Below are 16,296 nucleotides of genomic sequence, written 5' to 3'. Positions count from 1 at the left end.
TCTCCTTGCATGGCCCTGCAATAAACCTTTCTCTGCTCCAAACTCCGACATTTTGGTTTGTTGGTCTCACTGTGTCCCCCACATGAACTTGCATTTGGTAACACTAAGATTGTTCCTTGAACCAATGTTCTCTCTCTTTTTTTCTGATTCCCTCCCTAAAAATCTAAAATAAAACTTTGATCCACGTTCATAATTTGAGAAATTTATTTTTGTTTTAACAATTGCTGTCAGGGAGTAATTATATTTGAATGAAGGAGTGACTCGCCAGGCTTAGTCTGGGGAAGCCCTGACCTTAAAGGAGTAGGCAGAAGCCAGAGAGCATGGGGGACTGAGGCGGGCATGAGCTGGGGATCTCCCATGTCAGGATCAACTAATGGCAGTGGGAGTCATCAGGGGCTTACCAGGGAGATTTGGAGTGTCTACTGAAAAAAAAAACAAAAACAAAAAAATCACACCATAAAAGCTGAGAATTATGTTTTATTCAGGGACATTACTGAGAACTATATAGCCTGGGATACAGCCTCTCAGACCGCTCTGAGGAACTGTTCCAAAGAGGTAAGAGGGCAGCCTGGATCTATAGGAGTTTTTGCTGAAACAAAACAAAACATGTAGTAGAACGTCGAAAGATTATTGCTAATCACAAGAAAAAGCAGACATCTCAAGTTAATGATTTTAGTGCTTTTCTGTGTTTGGGAAGATGCGAGAGTCTGGGCATCTTAACTGTCTAGGGCGTGTATCCTGTTTTTCTCCCGGATTCCCTTCGGGGCTCACTGTCCTGGGGCAGCTGCAGTGGCTGAAGGCTTGATGGTGGGCAATAGTTTTGTTTACCAGAATGCAGACACCATTCCTCGTTGACTGAAACGGCAGGCAACATTTTGGTTGTTTGTTTGGTTTTGGTCCACGGGAGGAAGCCCAGAGCAGTGGCTGAGGCTGAGAATTCTAGATTTCTAAGCTGGTTGTACCCTCTCACTCTTGTTACCTGTGCCCCTGCCAGGTTGGAGTAAACCCAGCGGTTGATGATAATGTAGACTATCTTCAGGACAACGCTCCAATGCAGGTTTCATCATCCTTCTTATTTTACAGATGAAAAAAATGAAGACACAGGCAGGACGAAGGAGACAGAGCGAGCAGAAATGGGGGCTGGGACTTCACACCCCGAAGACCCTTGGGTTCCCTGCCTAACTTGGAGACATGCCTGGGAGGTCAAGATCAGATTTTAAGGGGATTTTTAAAAGTCTTTTATCAAAGAAATTCTCAAGGAAGACCCTGGCGGCCAGGCACTCCCCTGTGCTAATCAACACATTTCTGGTGGGATTCACTTCACTCCTGAGTGAGAAGAGCAGCAAGGAGGATTTTAACCACCCCCATCACTGTTGTCAGAAGGAACCTTAATTCTCCACTTCTGCGAGGTGAGAGGGAGTTCTATTGGAGGAACATCTCCAGTGCCTCCACTTCCTCTCCTGGGCTCCTGCTTATAGATGGATTACGTTTGGGACTGGAGAGATTGAAGAGAGATGGGTGTCTATTGGACCATGTTTCTCAGTGGGTGGGGCTAATGTGCATTTAAGCCAAAATATAAATTCCTCACTCCAGTCCCCCATCCTGCCTGACCTTATCTCTCACCACGGTCCCTGGCTCACTGCGCTGTAGCTGATCTTTCTTACTGGGAACACGCCAAACTCCTTGTGCCTCAGGGCCTTTGCACTTGCTCTATCCTCTGCCTGGAATGCTCTTCCTCCAGTCCATCCTGGTTCTTCTAGTCACTGAAGGCTCAGCTCACATGTCACCTCCTTAAAGACCTCTCCACTAACCCCCCCATCTCAGACTCCTATTTTTTCCTTTTGTCTTTTACATTTCTGTCTACCCCACTGAACTGTAGGATCCAAGAGGGAAGGGACTTTGTGTCACTCAGTTTCCTCACATCCAGCACAGTGGCTGGCCCATAGTAAGTTCTCAGTAAACATCAGTGGGATGTGTTTCCCGCTCTCTCTGCTTCCTCCTTCCCTGTGTTAAGATGGAGAAGGGGGTTGGGGAAGCCAGAACAGTGACCTCTCTCCAGCTTCCCTGAACCTGGGAGGGTGGGTTGAAATCCGAATAAGAGATGGGAGGTGTCTCTGCCTAGTTCTCCATTCTATTTTCCCAAAGCCCAGCGGATTCTGTAATATGAGCCTCAGCTGACAAGTTGGGTGTCTTCCTCCTAAGATCCTGGGGATAGAATAAGTCAGTCTCAATTCTGTTGGACTTGCAATCCAACCAGCTCTCCAGCACTCACCCAAATATATTTTCTCTGTTGGCTGCTTAGTTTTTTTAGTTTTTATTTTATTTTTGGCCACCCCGCGAGGCTTGCGGGATCTTAGTTCCCCGACCAGGTATTGAACCAGGGCCACGGCAGTGAAAGCACCGAGTCCTATCCACTGGCTGCTTAGTTTTAAAATTTGATTTTCTGAGATGACCCGCAGGCTAATCAGAGCTGACAATCGAGTCGGTGCCATGCTGTACATGAGATGGCACACCATGGTGGCTGGGAACTCTGCAATCAGACCTGGATTCAAATTCTGGCTCCCGGACTTCCCAGTTGTGTGGCCCTAAGCTAAACCTCAACCTCTCTGGGCCTGCTCCCTTATCTGTAAAGTTGGGATAATAACCTGCTCGCTAGAGCTGTGACACAGTCAGTGTACGACACCAAGCAAATTGCTTGGTCCTAACTAGTTATTTTTATTTTAAATTATTATATTTTATTACAAAGAACTCTTGAAGACAAAAGGTCCAGAGGGCTAGTTCAGGTTCTGCCACTCACTGTGTGACGTTGGCAAGTCCCTTTTCCTCTCTAGAGCAGTTTCCCTCATCTGCAAACCGTGGGTGTGGGGTGGTGACTCAGGCAGCTAAAGGGATAGATTTGGGCTCAGCACAAAGGAGGCAGTTCTCACAAACATTAGGCTGCATGTAAGGTAGTGAGGTCCCCATCACCTCCGTAATGTATTACGTAGAATGCCAGAGCAGGAAGGAACCTCAAACAGCCGAGCCCTTCATTTTGCAAACGTGGCAGTCAGGGCGGCTACTCACAGAGTGATCGCAGACAAAGGAGCTTAAGATCCCCTGCCTGCCTGTCTGAGGCCCACTCCATACACCGACCGCCCAGATGTTAAAGCACGGATCACCTACAAAGAGGCTGAGCGATGGCTCAGCTATGGGTCTGCCACTAGCTGTGTGACCTTGGCAAAGGAGCAGCTGCCAATCACAGCCCTGTCCACATCTCCACGTGCCCAAAGCTGCTCAAACACCGCTCCTCCCCCACCCCCCCAGCTCTCAATCTGAGGAATTTTTCCTGGAGCAGCTGGAAGTGCTGGGGAGTTGCCCCTGGCAGCAGCCCTCCACCAATGACAGATGGGAGTTGGTGGACAAACAGCTAGCTCCCCACCTCCAGGCATGCACTGTGCCTGGCCTGCCCAAGCTCCCCCGCGGTGTGAAGCACCTGTTGCCCGCGTTGGCACTCTGTGCGATAACACCTTTTATTGCCTCCTGCCCTTCCCTGCCTCCTTTCCCCACTCTCCAAGCAGGGCTTCCTGGGATCGCCACCTATTTCAACAAACTGCAGTTGAATCCTGGTCTCGGGGAAACCCAAGAAGACAGGAAGTTACTTAACCTCTTGGGTTGGTCTCAGTACCTCTGGATGGGAGGATTCTACGAGTTAATAGAGGTAAAGCACTCGCAACGGTGCCTGGCAGTATGTTTGTTTAATAAATGGGGTGGGAAGGGTGGGGAAGGAGGTAAAGAACCTTTATTTGTACAAAACTCCATCCCCCCCCATTCTACCCTCCTCAGCAAACACAAACACCAGGTGATGAAACAATTTTTGAGATGTACACAAACAATGCACATTACTCAACCTGAGATCGGGGCCGAGGTGCAGGTGATGTGCCTGGTGTCGGCATCTCGGACGCCCAGCTCGCTGGATCAGGAGACCTGAGCCACTCCCTCTGAACCACCGATGCCAGCAACGGCATGCATGGGGGCACACGCCGGCCCCAAGGTCACCAGGCATGCTTGTTCTGGGGATCCAGTGATTAACAGGAACCCCCGACCTTACAGCTGTGTGGGAAGCTGGCAGCAAGCCGTCACTGCTCGGTAATCACAATTCTTCGTGTCCTCGTTAACTCCACCTGACTAAGCGCCCCTCCGCAGCTCAGGCGCTGCTGCCAGTGTCAACCTCTGTTAAATGAACGGGCGTCTCTGGGCAAATGACCACTCTTTCTGGACCTCAGTTTCCCAAGGCCTCCCAAGTCATTCTCCCATTGGCTTGGTTAGCTTCTAGGCTCAGCATCCGATCCAGTGAGATGGTGGCAGCTAACCCCAGGCCTGGGCAAGACACGAGTAACAAAGCAGCTCGGTGGACAAAACACGCCTTGAGCGTGACAGCGATAGTCCACTGGGGCAGCTGTGGACCCGTGAAATGACCAACAGCTCATTCACAAGCCAAGGCGCCCGGGAACCTCCTGATCCCTGCAGGTGCCTCCACTCCCATGGGACGTGGCGAGCCCGGGCCAATGGTGGGAGCCTGGGGCGGCTGGTCTCCGTAGCCCCAGTGTTGGACAACTTCACCACTTCATAGCAGGGTTCCCTGAGTCTTTCGGAACCCTGCCAGCTGGGCTGCCTTCTGGAGGGAGGCATTCCGCAGTCACGGGTAAGGCCCAGTCTTCGCTTGTAGACTCCAGCAAGAAGTGGGCACGCACCTAGGAAGCGTCCGTGCACGTGGGCCCTGGGGAGAGCATGGCCACCACCGTGGAGGTCTGGCTTGAGCTCTGAGCATTGTTGGGGGCAGTTTGGAAGAACAGGGGGGACTTACCCTCCTCTGAGACACCCAAGGGTGCTAGGGAGGCCGGAGAGAGGCTGGCCTCCAATGCCCCACCGAGCTGGGTGTCCAGGGCCCTCAGGGGGCTCACCGGGGGTAAGGACCCGTCCCCACGACAGCAGCCACAGCAGGGGCTGGCCTCGATGTGGGCCTTGCCACGTTCCTCCTGGCCGTGGCATTGCTTCAGGTGGCCACACAGGTGGCAGGTGAGGGCTGAGTAGACAATACCATTGGCCAGGTCATCCCCGAGGGGGTCTGTGGTTGGCTCTGGGGATAGCAGGGGCTTCTGGCTGTCTTGTCCCTTGACCACTGCCTCCAAACCAGGGCACTCTGGGGTGCTGCCTGGGAGGAGTGAGTCCTGAGGGATGTGAGGGGGCTCCACGTCCAGTCCAAAGGTGAACAGGGGGACGGGGACTGGGGCAGGGGCTCTGGGGCAGCCAGGAGTGAGGCTCTGGAAGGGCTTGTAGCCCCCCTCCCCACTGCTGGGCTCAGGCCCAGATGTCCCCGGGCAGCTAGCGGTGCCAGCGAGCACGCTGGAGAAGGCCTTGTAGCCAGCCTCTCCGCAAGGGCCAAAGCCCTCCAGCCCGCTGTCCCGGGCGCCGCCCTGCTTCACGGCCTGCACAAACTCCCGGTAGCCACTGCTGGGGGCCGAGGCGGGGCCCGGGGCTGCCCTGCACTGGAGGACGCTCTGGCGCAGGATCTGCTCCCACGTTTCTGGCTCAGGCTGGAGCGCGGTGGGCGGTGCAGATTGCTGGGGGGCGGCGGGGATGCTGGGGTCCACTTCCCCCAGGTGTTCGGCCAGCTGTGGGTCTGAGTCAAGCTCTCCAGGGCCTGAGGACTGGCTCAGGAAGGTGCTGAAGCTGCGGTAAGTGGGGTTGTCTGCGATGACGCCGGGCATATCTGGGAAAGCCAGCCTGGCTGGGCTCTGGGTTGGAGGACTTGACTCTGGGTTCAAAGGCTCCTTGTCCTCAGACGATGCCTCCTGGGGCCCCACACCTGGGGACGTGGCCCAGGGCCTCTGAACACTTGGATTTTCTAAAGGTGGAAGAAGGCAGGACTCCTCCAAGCCCTGTGGGCTAAAGCCCCTATCCTCGCCCCCGAGAAGGTCCAGGAACAGGCTCTCTGCCAGCCGGGCTGCGATGCCCTCCCTGCCCTCCTGGAAGCTGCCCCCACTGCTGTCAGGTGATGGGCAGAAGCTCCCTTTATCTTCCTCCACTTCCTCTTCTTCATTCTCCACTTGGGCCTCAAACAGCTCCACACACCGAACAAAGCTGATGCTCTCTGGCCAGAGGATTGTCTTGTTGACCTCCATGGGGTGCCATGCTACTTTTCCAGGACACTGGAAAGGCTCGTTTCTAGCAGCCTTGGCGGAATCTTCATCCCTTTCCATGCCATGCTCCAGTAAACAGGGCAGAAGCTTGGCAAGACAAGTCTTCCAGTGTCTACAAGAGCAAAGTTCGATCAGGGTTCAGTTTCTCCACTTGAAAAATCTCCTATTCATCCTTCAAAGCCCAGCTCAAAATCACCCTGGACTGATGTTGAGACAGGCTGGGACCCAGGACCCTTTGCTGTAGTGCTACAATGCTTGCAAGTGGACAAACCTCACCTCCAGCAACAAAATACAAAGAAACTATATGGGACTAAAAAAAACTGGCTGCAAGCGCAGTTGGGGCTTGTACATAAGATACAGAAAGGCCAAAAAATGCAACTGCCACTTCTGAAGAGCCAGGAGCAAAATCAGGGTACTGCGCATGCCGCCTGCACTTCACACCACCAGAGGGGTGGGCAAAACACCTAAGCTACCCCTCCGGCCCAATCCCTGGACACACCCCTAACCCTCACCCCATATCAGGAACCAGCTCGCCTGCCCCCCTCGGGGAGTGGGCAAGAGAACCTGCTACTTGTTCTCCAACACCCCCCAGCCCCTCACCCACCCCGCCCCGCCCCATTGCAGCAGGGGCCCCAGTAAAGCCTTGCCTGAATTTCTTGTCTGGCATCTAGTCAATTTCTCTTGACTAGGGAAGGCCGAGAACCCTGGTGGGTATCAATGTCTATCTGTTGCAAACACACTTCCAGACTTTATAATCAATAATCTATCAGTCCACCCTCACTACTAGATTGGGAACTCCTTGAAGGCAGGGCCTGTGTCTTACTTTGGGATTTCTGGAGTCTGGCATATAATACAAACTCAATCTATTGAATAAGGAGAAGTCTTTGTCAGGGATGACGGTATTTAAAATACCTATCAGCGGTAGGATAGGGAGGGTGGGAGGGAGACGCAAGAGGGAGCGGATATGGGGATATATGTATACATATAGCTGATTCACTTTGTTATACAGCAGAAACTGATACAACATTGTAAAGCAATTATATTCCAATAAAGACATTAAAAAATAAATAAAAATAAAATACCTATCAACACCATAGCATAAGTAAGGACCAATTAGAATGGCTGGGGAGTCCTAGGGCTGGGGCAGCATCCTGGAGTCCCCTGCTGTGCTAGGTATAAACCCTTCAGTTACTGGATTGTGGGTAGGTTCAAGGGGCCCTGAGAGAGGGGCTAAGGAGGCCAGGAAGATGGTGGCATATTCAAGGGTCCAGGATAGTGGTATCTGCCCACCAGTATGCCACTATGTCAACAGTTTAACAAGTGGTACAGCTGCCCTGCTTGTTACCCCCATCAGGCTTGCTCAGAACAGACTGGGCATCCCAAGGGGGTTCAGTATGTACCTGACCCCCAGTGAAACTCAGGGGACTCAGCCAGCAGCTGACCTACCCAGACCACCCCCTCCCCCTGCTATCTCTTGAAGTCTAGTGTCACAGGACAAGTGCTGAACAAGGAAGATAAGGCAGACTCTCAAGATGGGGCCCACCACCCCAATTCCATCCCCTTCCAAATCCACATAGGCGATGATCCAAGTTCATATACATACGGGCACTTGGCTGGTTCCTGGCCTTGGGACCGCTTCCCCCACAGTGACACCTAAAACATAGAGACAGCCAGTGACACAGAGCCGAGAGGCCTGCCGGCCCAGCCTATCGTCCAGCAATGCTCAGCACGTGTTTGCCGTGAGGAGACTTTGAGTCTTGACATCACACAGGTCTGAGGTCTGATCAGGTTGCTTCCCCTCTCTGAGCCTCAGTTTTCTGAGAATTAAGGAGGCTGCACTATTAAGTTGCTGTGGCTGATGGCAAAAATGGCCAGTCTCTGAAGCTCCTCCCATCCCTGAATCTGGCATGGCTGTGTGACTTGCTTTGACCAATAGCATGTGGTGGAAGTGATACTGTGCTAACTGGGTCAGCCTGCTGAAGGATAACAGACACATACATGGCTTAGTAACCTCCACGGCCCCAGATGTGTCAGCCACCTGCCAGACCTGCGAGTGAGGCCCCTGGTACAGGCCCAGCCAAACCCAGGATCCTTCCACCCCCACTGCTGAGCAGAGCCCAACTACAGACTTGCAGAAGCAAGAGCTACATAAGTGGCTACTGTTTTAACTTTCTAAATTTTGGGATGATTTGTTACACAGCAAAATCTAACTGATACATAAACGACACTATGTGCACGACGCTGTAATATACACTTCATGTGGATTGTCTCGGTGAATTTCAACACCAGCCCTGTTATAACCACTGCTATAACCCACACAAGAAAACTGAGGCTCAGAGAAGTTAAGCAACTTGTTAAGTCTAACCTGCAGGTAAGTGGCAGAGCCAGGGTTCAAAGCCAGTACCACTGGACTCCAGAGCCTGCTACAGGGTCCCTGGAGAATTGAGGACACTCAGACCTTCTGTTCTAGACAGGACCTGTATCCCCGCCTCCCCCTGTCCTAGAGAACCTTGATGGCACTAAGGCATTGGGGAAGCTGACCCCACCCATAGCTCAGGGGTGGCCACCTGGTTGGTCTCAAGTATTCCCACTCCTTACAAGTGAGTGGTTTAGGAAAGAGGCTGTGATGTAATTCAAGCCAATGAGAATGGAGAGATTTGCTAGTGTTTTGGGGGGCAGTTTCCTGCTCCTAAGACGAATATACAGAAAGCCTGTCCCCTTCTCCCTCTCCTTTTGGCCTCCTGCTCTGGTACAGGTACCTTGCCAAGAGATGACATGCCGATGACCTCAGGGATCATCTCCTCCCAAGGGAGGGAAAAAACCAACCCCAGAGGAACCCCTGTCTCCCACCCAGGCTGAAAGAACAGTCATGGAAGCCAAAGGGAAGGGAGTGAAAGCCTCTAGCTGCTGACTCAACCTACCCTGAAACCTTCCTGACTTCCCATGTGCAACCTCAAAAGCCAAGAAATATCCTGAACATCCCAGACATCTTGAGTCGTATTTCCCTGTACACGCAGTGCACAGCATCCTTACCAACCCCCTCTCCTACCTGAGAATCCTGAATGACAACAGCCACGAGGGGGCTGTGGGCTGGGTTGGGAATTTGGTCCCACCATTCTTTCTTAATCCTGAAAAAGAAAAGGACAAGATGTTGGTCCCTGTATCACTAACAGGTTGACATCACTCCCATAAAAATTATCATAGTCACCAAGACTTATCAGGGGTCAGAGATCATGTCGATAGGTTTTTTGGCTGTCTCACCCTCACCCCGTGAAACAGGTTCTACTGCTAACCCCACTCTACCGATGAGAAGACTGAGGCCCAGGGAGGTGAAGTGACAGCTAAGAGCTGGGTTTGGGCTCCAGCATCCTGCTACCCAGAGTGGAGTTCCTAATGTGGCCGCCTCTGCTCCAGAGGGAACAAGTTCCAGGGAATCAGGAGACACTCAAGCTGCAGAGAGAGAATTCTGGGTTTCCCCTTCAACAACCTTTACTCTGGAGCAGCTGAGGGTAAGGTGCTGGGGAGAGGCCTGGGATGGCCTGAGAGGCTGAGGTATTCCTTCTCCCTTCCTGGGTCAGCCTGGAGCCACGGAGCGTCAGTGCTGGGAGGGAAGGTCCTCAGACACCCCCTGGATTAGCCTCCACCCACTCCACTCAGTCAGTTAACACACATTTATTGAGTACCTACTATGTACCACTCACTGTGCCAGGCCTCGGGGACACACAGTGAACAAGACAGGCAAAAACCCTGCAGAAATGATTATGTGACATCATTCATTCCTGGCGATAAGTGCCAGGAATAAAAATAAAGAAGATAGGGACTAGAGAGGAATAGTGTGATCCAGGAAGGCCTCCCTGAGGAGGTGACTTCTGAGAGGCAACTGTAGGTGGAGGAGGAGTCAGTCTCGGTGATGCCTGGAAAAAGGGCTTTCCAGGCAGAGAGCACAGCAAGTGCAAAGGCTCCAAGGGAAGATCTTGCTTGGGGTGTTCAAAGAACAGCAAGGTTGGAGCACTGGAACACAGTGAGTAGGGGTAGGGAAGACAGACGATGGGGAAACTGAGGCTCAGAGAAGGAGAAAGACCAGCCCAGCGGGGCTCAGAGGCATCAGCAACAGACGTGGAGAGGGGACCTTGCATTCCCTGCACACCTACTGTATGCCCGGCAGAGTGCAGACACTTGCTCACATCAATCCTCAACCATCGCCATCCTTAAGTGGTCAACTGGGGCCCGCTCGTCCCATTTCAGAGGTGGGAGGACTGAGGCTCTGAGACTCCATGATTCCAAGGGCTCAAGCTCACTGGAAACAAGGTTCCTTCTGCCCCCCTACACCGAGTGATCGGGGAGTCCCTTAGGACTCTTGGGACTGATGAAATAGGGACCCAAGGCTGAACAGAGGTTCAGAAACTTGGTCACACAGCTACGAAGCACCAAGGCCAGGATCTGAACCCAGGTCTGACTCTGCAGGACAGTCATCTAGAATTCCTCTGTCTATTGCCACGTGCCTTCAAGTGTCTGGGCCATACCCTGGGCATGATCCACCTCACTTCTGCCAAAGGAAGGCCCTGCCCCCAGCTCCTGCCCTGGACAGCTCCTTTCCCCTAGTCAGGTCTCAGCCCAAACACCTTGTCAGAGGGGCCCACACTGGCCGCCCCATCCAAAACAGCCCCTGGAGCATTTCACCCCCTCGCCCTGGCATATCTCCTTCAGCGCAAGGATCACTATGGAAAACAGCCATGGTTACTCGGTGGCCTGGCATCTTGTGCCTCCCCAAGGACACAGGGTCCCTGTCGGTCTCAGTGCCTCGCACATAGTAGCTGCTCAATAAATATCTATCGTTGAATGAAAGGGCTGCAAGCTGACAGATCAGAGGGGAAATTCCCACCCACTCCACACCACAGGGGGCTGGCTTGGCAGCCTCCTGCACAGCTCAGGACTCACTTGATGATGCTGACATAGCAGGACAGGCAGACAGCCAGGATGACGACGCAGGAGATGCTGACGCCCAGTGGGAGGCGCTGCTCCAAGGTCGCCTCATAGTCTGGAAGTGGAGGGAAGCCGTGAGCTTGCATCGTGCTGCGTCCAGCCTGGTCTCCATTTCCCAGAGCAGGAGACCGAGGCCTCGTGAAAGCATCCTCCAAGACTCTGCGTGAGCTGGCCGCTGCATCCCCTCCTACTCCCCTCTCTTGCACATTGAGCCCTCGCCACATCGGCCTCCTTGCTGTCCCGTTCCTCCAAAGCTCGGGGCCACCTCAGGATCTTGAACATGCTGCTTTCTCTTTTTTGAAATAAGTGGGGTCAAGGGCAGAGACTCTGGAGCTGGACGGCCCCAGTTCGAAGCCTGACTCTGTCATATACTAGCTGGAGACCCAGGACAAGCCCCTCACTCACTCTGTACCTTGGTTTCCTCTCTGTGCAACGGGGTTAATAACTACTTAACTCATAGGGTTGTTCTGAGGATTGTACGATTTAATATACACTTGAAGCCGTGCCTGCACGTCCATTCACACAGCTGGCCCCCTCTCCTTGCTTTATTTCCTTCCCAGAATTATTGTCCTCGGGATCTAGATCTCATTTATATTTTTATTTACTTGTTTATTTTCTGTCTCCCCCTCTAGAATGTCAGTTCCACAAGAACAGGGATTTTTGCCTATTTTGTTCACCACTAGGCCAGCACGTAGTAGGAGCTCAAGAAATATCTGTGGAAATAATGAGTGTCCACCACATGGTATCTGTCCCATACAAGTTATTTCCGTTCCCTTCTGCAGGTTAAAGGAAGAATCAAATCAATGTGACAAAACTATCCCAAGCACTTACTGTGTTGGCACCATACTGGGCAATGGAGATATAGACACAGAGCAGATACTACCCATAGAGCTCACAGCCCGGAGTGGGAGACAGGTGGTCAAGAGGTATCCATGGAACAGGATAGGCGATGCTGAGAGGGGCGTGTGGTGGGTTGGGTTGGGGTACCTGCCAATCACCACTGTGCCCAGCACTTTGAAGAATCCTTCCTTCATTGAATGTTCACAACAGCCCTTCCTTCTCCCCATTGTACGGATGATGCCCGAGGCAGCCTCCACCGTGCAACAGCTATCTCCCCTTCTTCTTTGCTAGGCTGCAATGTGCCCACCCTGAGGTTTGGGCCAATCATGGGCCAAAACTAGTCCCCTTTTCAGACATTTCCGTTCCCAGCCTCCCTTGCAGTTGGGAGAGGCCACGTGACAGTCCTGAACAATGAAAGGCAAGGGAAAGGCCACCAGGACTGGAAATGTTTTTGTTTCATGATAAAAGATGCACGGGATGCACTCCTTGTGGCAGCCTTCCATTTCCTTTGGGTCTTGGGCATGAGGGTGTGTGCAGCAGACAACTTGGGGCCATGAGGTGACAAGAGTAAAGATAAAATGCTACCATGCTAGGGATGGCAGAGGGAAAGAAAAGACTCTGTGGTGATGTAACTGAGCGGCTGTATGAACCAGGAAGGTCCACTGGCAAGACTTCATTTTAGGGGAATTCCCTGGCAGCGGTCCAGTGATTAGGACTCTGCACTTCCACTGCAGGGGGCATGGGTTCGATCCCTGGTGGGGGAATTAAGATCCCACATGCTGCGCGGCCAAAAATAAATAAAATAAAGACTTCATTTTATGTAAGATAATTCAATACTCTTTTGCAAAAGTGTGATAAAGTCACAAAGAGTTGTTTGGAGGATGCAGCTACCAGGTGAGGGACTACATTTCCCAGAATCCCTTACAGCTATGTGTGGCCATGTGACCAGCTCCACCAATAGAGCTTGAGAGGAAGGGATGTGTGTCACTTCTGGGCTAAGACTTTTAAGAAGCCCGTGTGGTCTCCCCGCTCTCATTCCCTTTCTGCTGGCTGGATGCAGATGACGGCAGGTCCACAGAGCAGGGATTCTTAACTTGGGGTCCACAGACCTCCAACATGGTTGCCGTTAGGATTTAGGGGTCTGGGAACTTGGATGGGAAAGAAATGATATCTTTGTTTTCACTAACTTCTGAAACCTGGCATTTCCTCCCATTAGGAATAGAGGGAGCAAACCACAGTAATAGCAGCATCAGTTACTTAGCCCCCATCAGAAGTCACAGCTATTCTCAAATCACCTGACAGCTGCAGTAGCAGGAAATGCCATTTATGTTCATCTACTTTGAAATTACAGTATTTATGACAACTACCACTAGATCCTGTTTTTAATGTGTTATTAAAGAAGCATGTATTCCTAGATAACAAATATATTTTAAAATCCTTTTATAATCGCATTTCAATAAAATTAGGTTTCCCTTAAAGGCCCATGTATTTTATTTTATACGTTTAAAAATATTATTCTGGCTTGTGGTTGCCAAGGGGGGAAGGTGGGGAGGAGGGATGAATTGGGAGGTTGGGACTGGCATATACACACTACTGTATATAAAATAGATAATCAACAAGGACCTACTGTACAGCACAGGGAACTCTACTCAATACTCTGTAATAACCTACATGGGAAAAGAATCTGAAAAAGAATAGATATATGAATATGTATGACTAAATCACTCTGCTGGACACCTGAAACTAACATAACGTTGTGAATCAACTATACTCTAAAATAAAATTAAAAATTAAAAAAAATAAAAATATTATTCTGAGATGAGGTCCACAGGCTTCACCAGACTGCCAAAGGGGTCCACGATACAGAAAGGCTGAGAATCTCTGTCCTAGAGAATGATGGAGCCACAGGGAGGAAAACCACCTACCAGTCAGTTCGTGTTGGTAGTTCGTGTTGAATTGTTATGTGAGCAAGAAACATATTTCTACGGTGTTAAGCCGCAGAGCTTGTGGGTTTTACTGTAACCTACCCTACCCTGACCAGTATACCACATCAGTTGGTAATTCTGTCACTGCAATTAGAGCATCCTGTGATATGGAAACCAGATGTTTGGCTTGGGGAAGTCTCTCGCCACAGAATGAAGGTGGGGAACAGAGATGCTAACTGCTGGGAATTCCCTGGTGGCCTCGTGGTTAGGATTCCGGGCTTTCATTGCCGTGGCCCAGGTTCAATCCCTGGTTCCGTTTTCAGGGAACTGAGATCCTGCAAGCCACACGGCGCGGCCGACTGCTCAGGACTCCCAGCAGGATACTCACAGTTAAGCCACTTGGCGCTGGGGCTCCACTCACTCCAGGTGCTGTTGTAGCTCTGAGCCCAGGCCTTCACCTGTGCGCTGTAGGAAGCTCCAGACTTTAGGGTGCTGGCTGCAAAGCGGAGGGTGGGCCCCTTGTAGGTCACGTTATAAATTCTGAACTGGTAGAGGAAAGGGAGCCATTAGTGCACCAAGTCTGGGGGAGGGGAGTACCAGCTCCCACCCGGGCTGCTGTCCTTAGCTGACCCCACAATGTTTAAGAGCCACCAGCCTGGGTATTTGGTTATTCCTCCAATTTCAGGCCCTTGTTTGTCACTTCCACAACTGTGACCAGAATCGAGCAGGATGGGTCAGGGAATCAGTCCTTATCCTGACCCTCACTCCCACCCTGATCAGCCATTTTGACGTTACTGGGGCAAGTCAATGAACCTTTCTGAGTTTTAGTTTCCTCATCTGTAAAATGCAGGTAAGAGTTCCTACTGCCACTTTCTGGCTGTGTGACCTTAGATAAGTGACATAATTTCTCTGGACCTTGATGTCTTCTGCAACATGGCGATAATAAAAGTGCCTACCTCCCAGGGTTCCTGTGAGGATTAAGTGGGTTAACACAGGTAAGCACTTTGGACAGGGCCAGGCATGCGGGGAGCACGAGAGTGATCTTTCTGAGGCACAGACAGGGTCACCGCGTCCCTCTCTCTCCTTCAAGGGCTCTCTGGAGGCTCCACAGTCAAGCCCAAACACAATGGCCCATCATCTCAGTCCCGCCCAACCTAGCCCCAACTGGGAAGGGAGGTTCAAGATCTGTTGTTAAGTGAAAAAGGTAACATGAAGATTAGTATGTGTTGTCTGTTGCCTTTCATGTTCAAAACATAGAGGGAGAAGGCATAGTGATGGTGGCAGACAGACTCATATGGCCCCGTGACCCCACCTTGTATCACGCCCTTGTGTAATCCCCTCTCCTTGCCTAAAGGGGCAGGGGGACCTAAGACTTGTTCCTAACCAACAGAATATGGTGAAGGTGATGGATACATAGGGACTACGTGGATGTAATTCCATTATGCAAGGCTGTAACTCCAACTTGCTAGGAGACTCTCTCCCCCTTGCTGGCTTTGAAAAGGCCACAAGGGAAGGAACTGCGGGCGGCCTCCCAACAAAGGTCAGCAAGAACCCGACGCTCTCAGTTCAAAGCCCACAAGAAACTGGATGCTGCCAACGTCACAGGAGCTTGGAAGCAATCCCCTGGCCAACCCCTGTGTGTGCGGCCTTGTGAGACCCTAAGCAGAGGACCCAGCTGAGCCGTGCCCAGACTCCAGACCCCCAGAAACTCTGGGGCAATAAATATGTGCTGTTTAAAGCAGTTCTGTTTGCAGTAATATTTTCATGTAATAATAAAAACTTCACGGTGATGAAGGAACACACACACATTTGCTCGTACAGGCATAAACTCTCTCTAGAAGGACACACACGCCTCCACACCCTCTGCCTGCTCTAGCCTGGCCTTCCCCTCCTGGCAAGAGACGGGGAGCAGTGGTCAACCTCTGGGAGAGGTACTGGAGATTGGGGTTAGGAGAGAAACATAGTTCCTTTCTAAGTCCTTCGGTAGCCTTTGAATTTTTTACTTCATGTGAATATTACTTTTATTTTTAAGACTTTAAAAAAATAAAAAATGAAGTAAAGTTTGGGTTCAGGATGGATTCTGACAGCACGACAGTGGCCTGAATCCTCTGCCTGGGCTTCTCCCCCTGTGGAGGGTCCATCCCTTCGCGGCCCCCCCCCCCCAATCCCCCACAGCCCCTTCCCAGCTCCTGGCAACACTGCTCCTGCTGGCAGGTTGGAAGCACCTGGGGGCAACGGTCTGGTGTAAAGGGAGCCGAGGGGAGGTGTGCACAGCAAGGAAGCAAAGTCCTAACAGCTTGCTGGAGAAACTGGAGGGCAGCTGGAACTTTCCAGGGAAGCTGGGGACAGGGTGGGAGTGACAGGAGGAG

General features: G+C 51.6%; 1 protein-coding gene across 8 annotated transcripts in view; it reads right to left on the bottom strand.

Annotated features, from left to right (window-relative positions):
- Positions 1-234: 234 nt before the first annotated feature.
- The window catches only part of IL4R (interleukin 4 receptor), a 40,931-nt gene continuing 24,869 nt past the window's right edge, over positions 235-16,296 (bottom strand). For 5 of the 8 annotated variants that reach the window (XM_029220136.1, XM_029220135.1, XM_029220134.1 and 2 more), the window contains 5 exons: positions 14,316-14,472; positions 11,118-11,217; positions 9,229-9,307; positions 7,783-7,832; positions 4,731-6,291 (listed from right to left, as the gene is read on the bottom strand). In XM_029220136.1, the coding sequence (XP_029075969.1) occupies positions 4,731-6,291; positions 7,783-7,832; positions 9,229-9,307; positions 11,118-11,217; positions 14,316-14,472 (1,947 nt within the window). Of the gene's footprint in view, positions 6,292-7,782; positions 7,833-9,228; positions 9,308-11,117; positions 11,218-14,315; positions 14,473-16,296 lie in introns of all 8 variants that reach the window. The other 3 variants (XM_029220138.1, XM_029220142.1, XM_029220141.1) reach the window with 2 other exon arrangements.

This window comes from Monodon monoceros, unplaced genomic scaffold (genome assembly GCF_005190385.1).
Source record: "Monodon monoceros isolate NGI ecotype Baffin Bay Population unplaced genomic scaffold, NGI_Narwhal_1 Super_Scaffold_13, whole genome shotgun sequence".
Classification (NCBI taxonomy): domain Eukaryota; kingdom Metazoa; phylum Chordata; class Mammalia; order Artiodactyla; family Monodontidae; genus Monodon; species Monodon monoceros.
This window is presented reverse-complemented; position numbering and strand designations above follow the sequence as displayed.